Source organism: Rhopilema esculentum, chromosome 8 (genome assembly GCF_057945365.1).
Source record: "Rhopilema esculentum isolate cy_ngs chromosome 8, ASM5794536v1, whole genome shotgun sequence".
NCBI classification, from domain to species: Eukaryota; Metazoa; Cnidaria; class Scyphozoa; order Rhizostomeae; family Rhizostomatidae; genus Rhopilema; species Rhopilema esculentum.
Window position 1 is genome coordinate 379,178 of NC_142822.1, and position 18,263 is coordinate 397,440.

At 37.9% G+C, this 18,263-nt stretch overlaps 2 protein-coding genes across 2 annotated transcripts in view; both read right to left on the bottom strand.

Moving 5' to 3' along the window:
- Positions 1-2,057: 2,057 nt before the first annotated feature.
- Positions 2,058-12,611, bottom strand: LOC135694657 (ammonium transporter Rh type B). Its single transcript, XM_065213475.2, has 9 exons — positions 12,362-12,611; positions 8,208-8,409; positions 7,415-7,716; positions 6,967-7,133; positions 6,144-6,281; positions 4,095-4,228; positions 3,773-3,954; positions 3,405-3,472; positions 2,058-2,302 (listed from the first exon to the last, which is right to left on the bottom strand). The coding sequence occupies exons 1-9, from the start codon at positions 12,492-12,494 to the stop codon at positions 2,168-2,170; spliced, it is 1,461 nt and encodes a 486-aa protein (XP_065069547.2). The 5' UTR covers positions 12,495-12,611; the 3' UTR covers positions 2,058-2,167.
- A 251-nt stretch (positions 12,612-12,862) lies between these two features.
- Positions 12,863-18,263, bottom strand: part of LOC135695178 (uncharacterized) — a 32,163-nt gene continuing 26,762 nt past the window's right edge. Inside the window, exon 9 of the mRNA XM_089109844.1 lies at positions 12,863-17,227. Coding sequence (XP_088965970.1) covers positions 15,060-17,227 — 2,168 coding nt within the window. The 3' untranslated portion in view covers positions 12,863-15,059. The remainder of the gene's footprint in view (positions 17,228-18,263) is intronic.

An 18,263-nucleotide genomic window follows, 5' to 3' on the forward strand; every position in this document is an offset into this window, starting at 1 on the left:
AATGAAAACGGACTTAAAGAGATAACGGACTTAAGTATCCATAATGCTGTTTTCAAATGAAATTATTCAAAATGAATGGAGCTATGCTTCTCCAAGCTAAGTGTGGTTTAACTGCAAACATGAAACATCCAATTAAGATTCATTTGTACATGGCAGCATATTAAAAGATTCAAGAAAAAGCCAAAACCACATTTCAATCAAGACTCGCCTCTTTGAATTTTCTAGGGTTAAAATATTTACCAACTAGTTGATTTGCCAGTCATATGCTGACAAACTGCTTCGAAATATCCCTCGGCTCTAGCTGTCGTCCTTAGGCAACATATGTGTGTCGGCTTATAAAATGGGAAAGTTCAGTTTGTCATGTTTATTTCCTGTCCGTGATTCAAGTTTGAAGTTTAATTACCACAGAAAACTCGGCTTCCAGTGAAGATAAACGCCTCTAAAAACGGATATTCGGAAGGTTATAACTAAGTTTTACGTAATATATTGCCAGTATATATAAATTATGGTTTAGTCCCGTTAAGTTGTACCCCCGGACGGCACTGAATTTTATTAAGTGGAACTGATTTCCAAGTCCCGTTAAGTTGTACCCCCGGACGACAATGAACTTCATTAAGTGGAACTGATTTCCAATCCCCTTTGGTTTTGCCAGTCTGATTCAAATTAAGTCCTACCACGGGTTGGTCGGACATTAGTTTTGTCAGACGCTTTTCTTACACCCTTTGAAGGTCCAACATAACGGGATTCAACTATGGTAGCATGAAAGGGATATATGCTTTTCGCCTTTAAAAACAAACTGGGATTTGTCAGGCATGAATGTGAATTAGAACAGTTACTTTCAAACTTTAAAGGGATGAGAAATCTATGACAAGACTATAATAAATCTGTTAAGAGCAAAACCACTGTTGCCACAAATTAGCTTAATAAATTACAATTTTGTTTCAATGGTTAAATTGTAAAGAATTTGAAATGGCAAATTTTATATCTTGGTATCCAGTTTAAAGGATATGAGCAGAATTTAAACAACATTTGAAAACATTCTAAGAGTTTTTCTTCTTTCGTCATGAAGGAGACAGCTTTCTTATTTTCGGCCTAAGAAGTTAAGTCTTCAAGTAATCCCTTTTGCGCCTTATTCAGAGAAGTGGTTAAAATCATTTGTGTTCTCCAGTCGGCTCACGATACTTTATCAACGACCAGGACAAGGTACAGAAAAGGCAAGCTCATTATCAAGCAGCCATTTCATGTCACGGTCTTTCAATAGCTTTTTCTTTTTTTATTTATATTTCTTTTCAATAGATAACTATTTCAATTATGCGTTGAACATCATCTGCTATCAAAATCACTGAAAGGATTCATATCATGTTTGCTCTCAAAAACAGAGCTGGAAGGCTTCAAGCATCAAGCATCAAAATTTATAGCATGTACTCAGTGTGGGTATTTAGAGTCTTCCCAGAAATTCTCAAATGCTTCTTTGCATTTTATTAACCCCAACTGCATTTGAATAAAAAGAAAATCCCGTTCAAAGAAAAGATTTATGTCTTTACAGGAACGGTAAAGAGCCGCTGGAAAAAAGTACACCATTACAAAGGCCTTGCTTGGAACCGTTTAAAAAGTTTTTTGGCAAATAAATTTTGTCGTCAAAGGAGTGTTAGAGGTTAGACGAATGTTCAAAGTATGAGTGAATTTCAAACACTGATTTTTGCCGGAAACAGGGAAAGCCCTGAAAGCCTATAACTGCATTTCGTATTAGCACTCTTCAAGCAAAAAGACAATTCAAACACGTGCGTCTTTGTGATGAGCTGTTCAAAGAGCTACTACTCTTAGAAGTGGCGGAAATTGCGGGGATGTGGGAGGGGGAGAGGGGGGGGGCAAGTGTCGATTAATCATTTCATTTGTCAGCAAATTTGCTTGTTTTTGTGGGCATTGCCCCCCCCCCACCACCTGAAAAATGAATTTCCGCCAGACTCCCAGCTTATGAAAGAAAATAGAATATCTTTTAACTCAAATTTTACAACTTTATCTAGGCCTCAAGACTTTTCAAAACTCAAAGAAATTGGTTTTAGTCAAAGACAACATGTTCAAGCATTCTTTGGTTACATATAATTAGTAAAAGCTATTACACTTTGGCAAATCTTTAAGTTATTAAGGGTTTGAGTATGGTACTTTATCACATCTTTGTACTTTCAGTCTTGAATTCTGTGTTGATATCTGCAAGCTCCATTTCCTCAGTACTGGAAGGTTTAACTTTGGCAGTTTCTTCAGCCTCGCTTTTTTTTGTCAACGGTTCCTCACATTCTGAAATCTTAGATATTAGTTCAAGAATTTACTATAATGATTTGATCCTTACAGATACACTAAACTTTTTGAAGGTAGTGCTATCGGGTAAACATTGCAAGTTAACCGTAGATCCTTTAAATGATTCTGTTAGCATAGCCTTGGGGTTGGACCAAGTGAAAATGTCTAAGAAGAGCCTGTCACCTTTTGAAACATTATCCCATCTTTCAGACCGTAAACTTTGAAAAGAGATAAAACCATCGCATGTTTATATGCCAATTTAATGGGCGTAGCGTAGGGTAAACATTTAGGGGTTAGATGAGGGGTGGGGGGCTTAGTAAGGGCCTTGCCCGATTATGTTGCTTCATTGAAAAAAATTGCCCGCAGTGCCTAAAAATCGATATATTTTGCCTATGCCAAATTAATCACAATCTCAAACTTATGGCTACTTCCCTTTGACCCTACCTCCTAAAAGGTAAAATTTCATCCAAATGGTTGAGGTCTGCCAAGTTGACTGCAGCATTTCCCCCCTGCCCCGGATAAATTGTTTCAAATAAAAAAACAATAGGTATATGCAAGGTATATATATCAACCAAAAACATCAGGTAATTACAACGCTTTTAAGATTGCCACTAAAGCTACTTTCTGAAGCCTCCCTTCTTCTGATTAAAAAAACATAAGACACACGGAAAGTGTTTCATCAAAAAAAAAAGAGAACGATTGATATTCTGTCAGTGCTTTGTTGAAGTCAACAGTGGTTTGGTAGATAGGGTATCCAAGGGCATAAGATTTTTTGTAGTTAATTTCGCCTATTATTTGATCCGGAATGGGGGTGGCAATAGAAAAAAGGCATGGCAAAATTAAGACATTGCAGTCAGTATAAAGAAAATGTTACTGCAAGATAAAGACTAGGTGGTATAAGAAACGTTGGAACTATAGTGATATTATCTTTACTGAAAAGGCTATCCTGTATAAATATGGTAGATTATAATCATTATTATATTATAGATAAAGGGACAGATTGTATATCAAAAGCAAAGGAGCACGGACAAAGAAGACACAGAATATTACTGCGTTTAAAAGGAACGATTCCTACATAATGGAGTTTATAAAAATACGCTCAAACAAACCTCCCAAGATCCTTTGTCATCAAACAGATAGTCTTTGATGGGAGTGTCGAGTAAAGTAGCGATGTAGCCTAAGATCAACATTAGTCCGCCATTAGAGAAAGTTGCTAGATAGAAACTCTTCTGTGTTTTAACAAAAATGACTTCATATAATGCTGTGGACAAAACGTTTCATTCTGTAGTATGGCAGGGCTGGAATAAGGAAATAGGTTACAAGCCAGTTGTATATTCGCTGCAAATGCGGTTTGTTGGGAGTTCATATTGATGTGTGCCACTTTCTTTTTAACTTTTATAATTTTTAACTTTTAGAATTTTATAAGTAATTATATTGTACAGAAATATCCGGTTGCTAAGAATGGCCCTTCCCTTACCTGTCATAAGGCCACCGAAAATCGCTATAAGGATGGTAACAGCTATTGCAGCCAGCTGCATGGCAGCTTGATCTCCTTTTGACCGACCAACTCCATTAAGAGGCAATGTATAATTCCGACTAAGACGCAGAAATTCTGCCGTTCCAGGTTTTGGAGCTCTTGCGGGCCATATTGCATAGAGACTAAAAAGAGGCAGACATTATTTGATGTGTCATGACCAAAACCTAGGACAAAAAATTCAGGCAAAACAGCATTCATAGTGCAGCCAAAGGTTTAACGTAAAGCTGTCCTTGTAGAGGTAGAAAAAAGAACCGATACGCACTCCTCCCCATACTCGCTGATTTCTGCTGTAGCAGCGAAAATTGCAGCAACGATACCAGAGAAGATGCCAGGAAGGCCATGAAGATTATGCACGCCACATGTGTCATGAATGCCTGCTGATCGGCGTAGATATGGCTGTTTGCGAAAAGTTAAATGATTCATACTAAGCAACATAATATAGGCAGAAAAGAACAATTTCTAAAATATGTAATATATAAATATGATGAGTATATAAGCTATAATGATATAGATAAATTGAGGACCATTCTGTGTACATATGGAAGAGGGGTGGTTTTTTGGCTGTCATAGCAACTAGATCTTCATTGTCAATAATCCTTGAGTATATGTTACTTTTAATAAAGAATTGCTTCTGTGTCCGCAGATATTTACCGCATCTTCAAAAATGAAAATCTGGGACAGATTTGAACAACATTGATGGGGGGGGGGGGGGGGGGGTTGGTTGTTAGACATCTTTTAATTTTAACGTAAAGAAGATAAGAAGGCTAGTAAAGTAAAATTTTGGCGTTATGTTGTTGCTACTGACCACCAAAAAATGATTTGGAAGCAAAATTTACCGAAGGACAAAGAAATATAGGGGAGGTGTCGCATCCCCTGCTAAATCCGTCCCTGATGAAAATGCATTGAAATACTCCCTGTCAAATTGCAGAGCTTCCTTTATAAAGATTCCATAAAGAACGTTGTTTCAAGTGAAATCTTTTTGGAAAAATTTTCTAATCAAGTTGAGCCAAAAAAATCATGTAACGATTTGCACTTTCGGATATGTGCGTAGAGTTACGAAAGGAAAAGGAGTCGCGTGAAGCGTTTCTTGGAAGCGAAGCACGTGTTTTGTGAAAGGAATGCACATGTTTCTAAAAGGAATGCACATGTTTCGTGAAAGGAATGCAAAATGTTTCGTGAAAGGAATGCACATGTTTCATGAAATGAAGGCACATGTTTCGTGAAATGAATGCTCACGTTGAGCCATTTGCATAAATCATCTGCCTTAAGGTTACGGTAAACGTTTTGAACACGAAAATTGGTTTTTCCTTCCTAAAGGCCAAACGGCTCAAGGAATCTGGATAAACTTTATATCATTCGATGCACAAGATTATGGCGTATCTAGCCAGATAAAAATTATTGGCAAATAATGTTAAATGTTATTTTCCATGCGAATTTACTGGTCAAAAAGTGTACCACCTTCAAAAGCTATTATGTACCCTTGCGTTTGAGGTAACAAAATCTGACTTAGACCAGCAGGAAGTGCAGGTCCTAAGCTACCAAAGTGTGTCTCAGATTTTTTAAATTCCTCCTCTTCTTTAAACTATACCCTGTCAAAAATTGGCAAATAATTTGTCCACCCTCCCGCAGCTGTATTTGGGTATAAAAGACGGACCAGAGAAAATAAAAAAATTTTGAGACACACTTTGTTTGCCCAACGTCTGCCCTGGCCGTGTGCAAATTTTCGAGCCATTCGATTGGTTCCTTGGGTACATAATAGCTTTTTCGTACCTGCATGTAGAGGAATTTCGAGTCCGGAGAAAACGGGATTTTACTGATCGCATTTGCAAGATACACTCGTAAACCACAGTGTAATCCGGGTCAAGTCACTTGAAGATTTAAGATCAATAAGCCTGTTTAAATAAACACGGCCGTACATTGGATATATGGATGTGCCATGCGATATTGTAAATGAGACATGCGACCACGACCGCAAAGCAACGATAATCGGCTTAACAGGTCAAGAGATTTTCAGGCCTCAACTAAAAGTTTTGATAAAGAAATTATGGAAACCTTCGTTTACATGGGATTTTTTCCACTTTCAAAATTTCTGTTTGTTTCAAATTTGGTATCATTGTGTGCCTTGAAAGTTCAGCTACTTGAATGTGAAAAAATCGAAAAAATGATGTTTTCATCAAGAAAACGTTTACCGTAACCTTAAGTTGATTCTTAAACTTTTTTTATTCTGTGATACATGAGAAAAGAGAATGAATGCTGATGAGTTGTAACTGCAAAAACTTCTAACTACAGATGCAGTTGAAACGATACTTACGGTTAAATAGTGGAAAGCAATCATACAGATAAACCCACCAACAAATCCAGACAACATTGCAACCCAGGGTTTCAGAAACAAGTTAGAAGCAGTCCCTACTGCCACACCACCGGCTAGCGTTGCATTCTGGATGTGTACCTGCAGATGTTTAAGTAATCATTGCGTCATCAAATACCTCACCATCTCAGTAATATCAGCTACCTCGCTAGAAAACCTGTAATGTGGCTAGAAAATGCCAAAGAAGTAGGTAACACAATTGACTTTCTGTAAAGTATGTTGTGCAAGTCATGCATGAATATTACGTTCTTCATGCTTGCAAGAGATTTTAAATTAATTTTTAAATCAGACATCTTTTAGATAACCCAGATTGTGCCAAAGTCTATAATGACGACATGTTTTAGATAATTGGCAGCACCAGGTCGTCTTTTCACCTAGCAGTTTTGGAATCGATTTAAATACAAACGAAAAAGCCGCTATTGTGTAAACAGAAGGAGTTCGTTTTCTCTCTTGGACTCCAGTGGTAATTTTCTCTAGGCACGCGGTACTGATTGGATAACTTTACCGGACATGTGCTTGCATTATTCTGATTGGCCTATTTCGATCCACAACTGGGGAAATATTCTCCATCTTGTTTTTCGGACACTTATTCTGACGTCTTATACTCCGAGGAGTGTTAAAGCTTTTAGTATGTTGTGAAATGTTTGCTTTTTTAAAAGCCATTTTCAAATTTTGCACCGCCAAAAATTGTAGGCGTAAACATGCGTGCTTGCAAATGCAGCTACAAAAACTCTAACCTAAAAGAATAGGCATAATAGTAAGATACCATATTTAGCTTTCCATCCTTGCTGAGCATCGGAGAAATGATATACGTCACAACGCATGATGTTGCCAATGACAGATAAGTGTTAATAATGACTCGCGCTTGCTGACCGCTTGGGCCTAAGTAGGAGCTGTTGAAGCTTGGCCAAAGCGCCCACAAGATGCATGTACCTGAAAGAAGATGGTGCATTGAGTCCTTTGAAGGGGCAGTGATGATAAGCAGAACAACATAGCTAAAGCACATATACAGTTGCATTGCATGCATACTCTTTTTGCTGCAAATTTGCAATTCAGTATACATGAGTAAAAAAGGTTGACATTTAGCAAAATGAATGAATGATTTAATAGAAATTAGAGATAATCTCTTGCAAATAACATTATAATTCTTAAGTTTTGATTTGCTCAAGTTATGATTAAAAGCGATAGAACACAAAGCGACAGTGTTAACTTGCCTAGCATGGCGATAAGATCTGAGTTGTATGTTGATGATTCCTTTGGGCTTTCTTCTTTCGTTGTTTCGTCACGTTCAAATGCTTTTGCAACAGCGAGCCCGAAATAGCAGCCGAACATATGAATAACGACCGAGCCACCAGCATCAGAGATGACCAGAAAATGGGATAAAATCATTTCATTGACATTAAAGAAAACAGTTTCAACAATAGCCACAAAGAGGTACTGTACACGACTTGCTTGGCCCAGTATAGTAGCGAATGTGATTAGTATTGTGCACGTGTTGAATTCAGCAGCCAGCATGCTAAAAAGTATTGAAGAAAGGTATGAGAGATTGTTAAGTAAAGAGATTAATCGGCAAAAAGTTCACGCCAAAAGTGATAACTAATAATGGCTATGTCCTTTTAAAACAGACATTTGGCGTTGCTTTTTAAAAAAATATCTTTTACAAAACTGCTAACCTTGTCAGGAATCTTTGGATTTTTGCTATTTAAATGATTCATCAAGCCTGGGAATGTAATAGAATCCATAGAAAATGTATTTTAAAATATCTCGAAGAGTGGTAAAAAGATTTTATCAGGTTGCAATTGGGTAATTTTGTATATATTCAAACAGGAATCTTCAACGGAGAACTCAGTTCAATTTTTAATCTTACCAAGCAATGAAGAAATACTTAAGTATAGAAGGGAACTCCCTTAAAATTTTTTCGCTTCTTTCCAATCTACCCATTTCCAGCAAAACAATTCTCTTTGATGTAAGAATTAGAGTATGCAGTCAGAGACTTTTTTTGCTAACCTTTTGATGTTAATCTTTACTTTGATTGGGTGAGGGACCCCTGAGGCAGCATTTGATATCCATCCAGTGACCAACATTCCCCATTGAATTATCATTGCTCCGATTATGAGCGTATACCCAGAAGAACTAAATCCATGGTGCTTGAGAAAGGTCATCAGAAATGGAAAACCAACAAACAGCATGATATGGACGTCCTGAAATACTGAGATACAGAATGGTATTGAAAAACACTAGTAGAAGTAGTAGTATTGATACTGAAACTAACATTAATACTGATTCTAATTCTAATTCTGGTTTCGGAAGATTGCAACTGTCATAACACACGTTCCCTAAGGAATGCTGAAAAATGCTGCCCCAGCCATTAAGTTCCATTAACGTTCACGACAAATCTGCCCTTAAAGACAAACTGGAAGTAGCAAAGGTGCCTTCCTTGCATAAATCTTGTTTCCACTCAGCTATTGACAACTATAGATCAATATTTGTTCTTTCTATATCAATAAAATATCTTAGGAAACATGTCTTGTACACAGCTAATAGCATATTTTAAAAAACGAGATCTTCAATTCGATTATTAGTTTGGATTTCTCCTTAATGAGATGCCCTTGTATGAAATAATGAAGATAGAGTTGCAATGGCTCACTGTTACCGCTATAACAGGAAACAAATTGTTCAGTACAACGGAGAACTCAAATTCCATCCTCAAGTGTTCCGCAAGGAGGTATCATTGGCCCCTTACATTTATTAATTTCAATGACGTTTATAGGTTACTAAAAAACACAAAAATCATAACATACACAACTGCTTTCCTTTATTCTTGTACATTTTTAAACTTGCTTAAATATATTTTTTCGATCAACTTTACAAGACAAAAAGACGTGCGAGGAATCAAAAGCATACATTCTATATTCAGAATGCAAAATTGGCCGGCCCCAACCAAGCTGAAAATGCAGCTGGGTCTGTTGAAAATTCCTACCAAGAACGATTTTGGGCATATGAAAATGACCTTGACTTGTATATAAGTATGTTAATTTGTATGTTAGTCAGTTCAGTTCAGTTCACATCAGAGTTATACAGCAATACACTGTCTCTCTCACTGGCTCCGTGTTCTCTGCACGTTAAATAAGATTTGAAGTAGCATCAACGGCGGAAAGTTACAGCAGACAAAATAGGAACCAAGCCAATTCTTGCCACATAATAACGTTCCTATAGGTGTTCCAAGTACTTTGGCAATGATTCTACAAAAATGAACAACAAAAACTGAATGATGGAATTTTGAGGGTAGAACTCTTACGGGGTAAAGCAGTTTTGATAGAGATTTCTAAGAGAGTTATTTTTATGATTCTTCGTATTCTGCTGGAGATAGGCCTGCTTCTAAGTATTAATCCACCCGCTTCGTAAATAACAATGTGGGTTTCAGTTTTTATAAACATAGACCAACACAAGGCACATTTACCAAGGTGACATCAGCACAGTATAAAACCCTCCTACCCCCCTTTTATAGTGTCACATTTCATCACAAAAACTATAAATCCCCCTACTCCGTTACTCAAGGACGTGATTTTTGAATGACCCCCGAGAGCGATCTTTGGTAGAAACTATTAAGCCTGGTTTTCATATATCGTAAACCGTCGGAGATGATCCCCGATGCACAGCATTCCTGATGGTCGGGGACGATCCCCTTTTCTATAAACAATATTGAAGCGCCAAAACTGTAATTTTGATAAAAGTTTGGGAATATGGCTGCTGATAAAGGCCAATAGTCAACTGGGAGTATGACTGCTGATAAAGGCCAATACTATCATCGATCTATGATCAACACATTGACGTTTATGAGCAACACATTGATAATTTCGGGATATTCTGCAAATGAAAATACATTACAACAAACTAAGAAACTTTCCCCGCGCACCCGTCAGAAAAATATTGCTCCAGAAGAAGTTATTGTTACAATGAAGATAAAAAAGGGGAGGCAAATCCCAGTATGCATTTTTTTGGGAAAATTTTTGTTTAGTGGATTATGTAATGACCATGACATAGCTGAAGATTCACCCTGATTCACCTTAAAAAAATGATGAAACTCAAACTTAAGACTAGGAATCAGACTAGGAATTATGGCCCCCTTAATGTTCCCTGTACTATCGAAAGCATTCCAGTTTTTCCGTGAAACAGTTACCCTCCCTCCAGTTTAAATGAACTCACTTTTGACAGAACATTCCTGATCAATTGTTCGTCGGGAAGCGTCAGGAAAGTCAAATTATTTTGACTTTTGCGGTGATCGGGGATGATCGCCGATGGTTCCTGATGACCCGGTTTTCATATGTCATAAACCATCGGGAAGCTGCGTAGGGGATCATCGCCGACGAATTACGATATATGAAAACCAGCCTTTAAGTTACACCGTCAAGTTTTTGTGAAAAGTTTTTATCAGCCCAGCGTTCAGACTTCAGACTTTAAGCTATTTCCTAATTTCAGCACTAAAACTTACTGTACTCTTTCTCAACGGAGAATTTTACGTTACTGAGCATGCGCAGTGATGGAGAGGAGAACCCTCAATGTCATAACACCAACTATTGAAGAATCCCCAACAAACTGAGTGAAATTTCTCATGCAAAGAAAACCCAACAAACAAAGTTGAATTAACTATGCAGTTTTAGCCAGTGCAGTTTTAGCCAGTGAAGAAATTGTGAAGGGCAATCAGACTCGAGCGGTGTAGAAAACGACAAGATTCACTTTTACATTTCCATTAAATCAACAATAATCATGACTCCAGTGAGACACGGAACACAAGTTAATTTCTAATCACAAACTACTGTTTTATTAAAAAGCTACGTGGAAATTCATCTGGTCATCTTCTTCTATTTTTTCGAAATGGTCCCCAGCAGGACCCCTCAAATACGCAGAAACCAATCTGCCAGATTTTTCTGCATCCTATTCATTGGCTCTCGCGATCCTCTCAAACGATGAAAACCCATCGATTACGTTGGTATTGGGATACCCATAAAATTTGTCCGGCTTCACCAAAATGGACTTGTTTGCAAACGAAGAATCGAATCGTTGAGGTATGCTAGGGCCAGCTGATGCGGTTTCCTCAGTTGCCATCCTTGTAAATCATATCTTTAGAGGCTCAATTTCAGTTGCTGACCAGTCTGTCATGCACGGTGAAGGCTAGGTACCTAAATATTTATTCACTTAGGCCCCATTTAATCGAATATCCCAGCCGACTGTCACCAATTGTTTCCGACTTCTCCATACTCTCCTCTCTTAGAACAATTCTTTTGGCATCATTGAAGGTTTTGGGACCCGCCATTGTGACTCTTTTCAATGATTGTGGTCTGAGACCCAAAGTAAAATGTTCACGGGCTGTCACTTCAAAAATCTCGTTGCTTACATCCGGCGGGAAAGATCGAAAAACCAGTCTTTGAATGGACAGAGCAAATTCTATCACATTTTCCCTCTTTCCTTGCTTTCTTCAAGCCAAGTCTATTTGGCACTGTCCCATAGACTTGATCAGGTTCGATACAATCATCGAAGCTATCATCAAATGCAGCCGAAGTTTTCAACTTCGGAACTTTCTCAGCTTTTTGACGAACCGAGCATAACTTCTTATAAAATACTTTCTTAGAAGAAACGTGCACTAAAATAGGACATATTTTCTGTTTTCATTGGTACAAGGGACCTTCAAAATTAATCCAAATAAGGACATTTTACAACCAGCTGCTACAAGTATTTTTCTAATTTACCGACAAAGGCCAGTGAAAACAATAGAAATCCTTCCTGCTTCCTGTTTTAAGGGGGAAGGTTTAGGAACCCAAGCAAAGCAAAACAGCACAGCTCTTTAAGAATATGTCACAACCCGGCAAAAAATAGGGACAACACGCAGCCAAGTTAGAAAAAATATGGAGCTAGTTAAGTGGAATCCTAATGGCTCAATATCTTCAACTAAAGGGGGTTGGTGTTTTTGTTTGATAGGCAGGTGGGGAGAGGGGCACACATTTGCCATGCTGCATGACACAGACTGCCCGACAACAGAAGACAATATAAGATATACCAAGCCTGATATAAAAGACCTTTACATACATTTTATTATTTTAATGGATATCTTAAAAGTCTTTCTGTTGTGAATATGATATCATATATCAATGATTTGCACGTACCTGGGTAGTAGCCAGAAACGATGCCTTGCTTTTTGTCGTAAATGTCATGGTCAACACATGCACCGTACAAGATAATCAACAACAGCTGGAAGGAAAACAAAAAGCCTGAAAACGTAGACTTTGGCAGCTCCATAGCACGGCAAGATTAGGCCTAAGAAATCTGCAAAAGTAATTGCCACACAAAATAGTCAACCTTGCCACAGAGTGACCTTGCTGTGTTCGTTTGAAACGTAAAACCGACAGAGGGTGAGATATTTGCATAACAAAGAGAAGTAATGTTTCTAAGCAACAGTACAGGTATGTGTTTTTAGATGGGACTAGTTCATGGAGAGGGGCTTCATTGAGAGTGGAGACGCTCAGAGAAATCATCTTCAAGCTGTCATAAAGAAAGGTCGTTTTGTCGATTTTTCTTGAATTTCAGGTTCGATTCATTTACAATTTTATTGAATAACCCTTTCTAAAATATCCAACAAAAGAACAACGTTTATCAGAGGGCGGCGTTTATCAGAGGGCGGCGTTAAATACAAAATGAAAATTTTTTTAAGTGAAAAATGACAAGAAAAATGCGACGAAGAAAGATAAAAACAGACTTAGAACAATGGTTCCTTTTCCCGAAAACACATAAAGGTTGTGTGAAAATTTTTTAGCTCACAGAAGATGTGTTCACGTTATGCAAATGTCAAGGAATGTCAATCCCGGTCTCCTTCAGAGTCTTCGTCTCTATGACATAACAAATTTCATAGCTTTCTTAAAGTAAGCGTATAAACTATTCGTTACTTTTTTGGTGTGTTTTCTAATTAACGCCGCTTTTGAAGATGCGGCGTTTAAAAGACGGTGGTGTTTATTAAAGGCGATGTTCATTAAAAGAAATTCGGTATTTACTGTACCCATAAAAGAGTTTCGCTGAAGGGAAAGAGTCCATCGTGCTCAAAGCGCAAACTGAAAGATATATTTTAGGAGCGAGAACAGCATCAGCTACTAGTGAATAGGGACTTGGAGTTATCGAGTCAGCGGGAGACGGTAGCTTTTGTCTTTTTGAAAAAAGTCTGAATATACAGCCTGAATTAACTAGTGTTATTCTCTTGAGATAGGATGAAGAAGTATTTGCATTATTTTGCATTATATAAAGGCCTTCGCACAACCAGCATGCTTTGCATTACGCGACGTCGAGAAATAGACTGTGTTTGGTATTTTCATGTAATACGATATTAGGCCGGCTTCGAAATATATTCACAAAGCATGCCGGTTGCGCAAGGGCCTTTAAAGTTTCGGCGAAGCGACCAAAGACTTGATCATAAATTTGAATTCACATTTGCACATGTTGCCCATGTTTGCTGAGTCGTTGGCCAGCATGCTGGATCATCAAAAATTGTAGAGCAGATCTTGGGAGAGTTTTTTGATCCTTTAGCATCATATCGAAAATATTAGTGAAGATGAAAGTTACAAACATTCATTTATATCAAAATTTTTGTAGCTTACACAACAAACAAAAACGTCACGCAGTATCAACTCATATTCTGCTTCAAACAGATTGTCTAAGTTACAAATAGACAAAACTTTGGTAAGATAAATGAAAAAGTTCCGGTAGACAAAGCTTTTCATGAATATGATATTTTAGGTTTTAAAGGCCCCAAAGAAAGTTTTTTATATTCATTAGAGTACAAAAAATGCAGCTACAAAGCTCTCATGTTTGCTCGATAGGCAAAGCTTCTCAGTGTCTTAAAGACTACTTTAGAAAAATAGTTAATGAAAAATAAATAAAAGTACCTGGTATTCAACATTAGGCATCTAACCTCACTTCCAAACCCAGAGTCTGGAGGCCATAAATGTAAACCTAATTCAGTGATTGATTCTTTTACAGCAGAACAATAGTTAGTCCATTGTTTATATTGCAATAATGCCAATACTCATTCACTGAGTTGAGCAACTTTTTATAATATATTTATGCAACCCAGAGAAATATTACAGATATGAAACCAATTAAAAAACATAGCTCACCTAGGTAGGGAAGAAAGGCGTTTCAGTTGCTCTACAGCTTATGCTAGATTTTTAGGCCAATTTCACCTATTCGAGACTGCTTTAAAACCACTGACTAAAACCTCAACTTTTATATTTTTTGTTTTAAAAACTTGCGTCAGTTTATTTTTCAAATGTCAAAAGTAGGCAATTTCTAAATTACAATGAGCGTAAAAACATCTTGAAAACCTATATAAATATCTAATGACTATGAGCGGATAATGACTATCAGGGGGGTGGTGGGGTGAGGTGTCCAATCATACCTCGGTTAGATAAAAAAGGTATCACATCTCAGTTAGATAACAAAAGGTAATCGCCCTTCACAGCCCCCCCCCCCGATCTTCCGATCTTACCCCTTGGTAAGAAAAAGCTTTTTGCCAGAAATTCTTCATCAATATACTTCATCTACGGTAATTTAAAACAGAACCATTATAAACTACGAATTGTGTCATTCTCGATGTAAAATCAAAGAAGTTTCTTATGACATGATGGGGAAATTTTTTTCTCTCTATGTAAATTGTATTCTTATTATCCAAAGGTTTACGATCCATATAGCTAAATGTTATCTAACAAGTATGAGTAAAAAATTATGATTATATCTACACAAACCGCTTTTGTACGACAAAAGAATATTTTTTTTCTTGGAACAAGGTTTTGCAAACAATAATAAAGACCCAACAGATCAATAAACTATTTCAACTTTGGTATTTGCATTGGCCTTCCGATCAATGTCAGTCCCGCTTGCCTGAGGCTCGGTATCGTTCGTCGACTTAACCGGATCAGAGTACGCACTTGTGTTATACACTGGAATAGTTGGACTCAACGTCCCGGAAACAGCAGGCTCCTGAGATTCTGTTTCTCGAGCTTGTTTTCTATCTAGTTTTTCATCTAAATTCACGGAGCCCTTAGACTCTATGTACTGTCCCAACGCTAGTTCATTATTATCATTCCTACTTGAAGTTTCAAAGTCCCGATCACCCATTTTGCTTTGCGATCCAAACCCGTTCTCCATCCCTTCCGCATAATTCATGGTAAATTTTTTCCGTACAATTTCATCAAGCTCTTTTTCATTGCTTTCCGGTTCATCAACAGTGTTTCTCCCACTATCTTTAAGATCCGGATCAAATGAAACCTCACATGACCCTTTTTTCCTAGTCACAGATTCCAACACAATGTCCTGAATCATTTTCTCTCTATCTTCAGGTTCATCAGAAGCATTCCTACTGCCATATCTACCATTCAGGTTCAAATCGCTCTGTATTTCTGACTTTGTCCCAGTTGATATTTTATCATTTTTCAACACAGGTTCGGGCATGAATTCCCGTAAACCCACTTCTTTGCTTTCCGGTTCGCTAAATTGATAACTACAAGTATTCTTTGACTTATTTTTCTGCAGCTCAAATCTGGTATTCCTTCCACCCGTTTCCATCTCGACTTCAATCATTGTAACCTCATTATCTTTCCCTTTGTTCTTAGATTCACCGAAATCATTCACATTGGCTTTTTTGGGATCCGGATAAAACACTCTCCTCTTTGACTTAGGCCCATTACTAGCTTCTGCTACTCTTATTTCAATACCAGCTTCAGGCTCATCCTCCTCCGCATCTTTCCTCGTACTGACGTGCTCACTGACAGTAATTGCATCGGCAACTTTAGTATCCGGATTAAATGTTTCCTTCTCTAAGTGATCTACAGGCTCAGACATCAAACCACCCCTGCTGGAAGAGCCCGGGTCACATGTCTTTATGCAACAGTCCGTATCTCGACACACAGCTACCTCAATGATGTCTGTATTTACCGAACTAACTGAATCTGAATGACAATGATCTTCAGTTTCACTACCTAAAGAGTTAGCAACTTGTTGGTAATAACCTCTTTTTGGTTTTCGCTTTATCTTCACTACCTTGCTACGAACAGAGGTGGACACAGCTTTAGAGGTCAATTTTACTGGTGAACTAGAGCTTAACGTTCTGCTATGATCATTTCCATTATTTATTGTTATGAAGATAGCCTCTGTAGCATTTTTTGCGTGGTTAGCTTCCATTGTATTTTTATCATGAAAATCACTGACATCTGAAAATGATGCATTAGAATTCTCAGGTACCCGTGACCCAGATCGAGATTTCCTAGATCTTGATTGCCTACGAGAATCTTTCTGCTGATCTTTATTACCACGTTTTCGTCCTCGTTCTCTAGATCTTGATCGCGACGTTCGCTTTTCCCTACTGTTCTTGGAACCCGATGAGTCAGATCTTATTTTGACGAAAGCAGATGAATTCCTTGACCTTGAGCGGTTGCGGAGCCTGTCGTCTCTTCTTTCAACATACTCTCTCTCAGATCGCAACGGTCGTGCAGATCTGTTGCGCTCCTTTGACCGGGAACGAGAAGATCTAGAGCTCCTTTTTGTATATTCTCCATCTGTTTTTGAGCTAGATCTTGAATGTTTTCTATGATATTTTCCATCTCTATCCTTCGATTTTTGCGATGAAATGCGTTCATCGTCCCTATGCCTTGACCGAGACCGTGAGCGAGATATGTTCTCTCGAGATCTGTGCCTCCAGTAACGTTTGCTTGCAAATCTTGGCGAGATTTCGTCACCCGAAGACCAAGAATCTGAAATCGAGTGATGCAGGGTAGCTGATCGCTTTTCTTTATACTCCTTTCTTTTACTTGTTTTAATAGTTCTATCGACAGCATTCTGATCTGCACTACACGTAGCATTCGAAACAAAATTATTTGGCCTATGTGCAAGCTCTTCTTGGCTTGTAGGACGACAGATGGAATTTGAATTTTCTCTCCGTGATGTTTCAATGTTTGAGGACTGACTTTCTCCCACGCGCTCTTCAAGGGCTGGTAAAAAAAGGCAGAGTCATTAGATGAGAATAAGTTTAAGATCAGAACAATCCCGAGGGCAAACTTTTCCAAATTTAACTCGCTGAACTAATCTCTTTTGCTTTCCTTCTTACGTATGACAGAGAAGAGTGGACGTCCCTTCGGAGGAGTGAGCGTGTGTTGATGGGAAGGAAGTCATCTCACTCTCAATTGGTAACAAGGAAAGCACAAAGAGACTTGTTCAAGAAGTGAGAATTGAACAAGTCTGAGAGCAAACTGGTTCCACGAGCCTAAACAAATTGAGTTCTTGTAAATTTTTATGCACATTTTTCTTACTTTTATATACATTCAACAAACTCGTTATTGATTGTCTTAAGGAACAAGATTGCCCATACGCCAGCTTGGTTACGACCGCCATTTCGAAATATAAAGAATGATCTACATTGCTTTTATTCGCAAATTTGACTGCAACTTAAACTTTCTTTTCAGCAAGTGAGATGAAATTTTTCAATATGAGCATAAGTTGAAAATATCTCGCTGAGAGTATCATCCCAGTAGACGGGACAAAATTCGGACACTTACGGGCGAAAGGGAACAAAAGCAAGGAATTTTAGGTTCTCGGCAAAATTGCTTTTTAATCAGTACAAGAGGTAAGGTAATATTTAGACTTAAATATTTTATTATATTTGTTATGTTTCTTACACGGCCAAGCAGAGGATTCAGTGTTATTTTTGAGAGTTATAATCTCATGGTAGATTTTGGCCGTATGTTTTTTTTTATGTTCGGTGCTTAAAAATTAGCCTTGTCTATTCATCGCGTCTACGCTTTTTCCCTTGACCCCTATGGCGAAATTACCCCCAAATGTTAACAGGAAAGAAAGTATGTTTGCCAGTACCAGAGCTAACTGGAAGATTGATTTGTTTTTTAACATGCTTAGACTGCTCCTGTTAGCAAATTGCTTGTACAGTCAGTCATTAGGGACCTTGGTCTTCAAGAGCAGTCAGTGAGATTGCAATTGAATTCAAACAATGGAGTACTTCCTTTTACGGCCTAC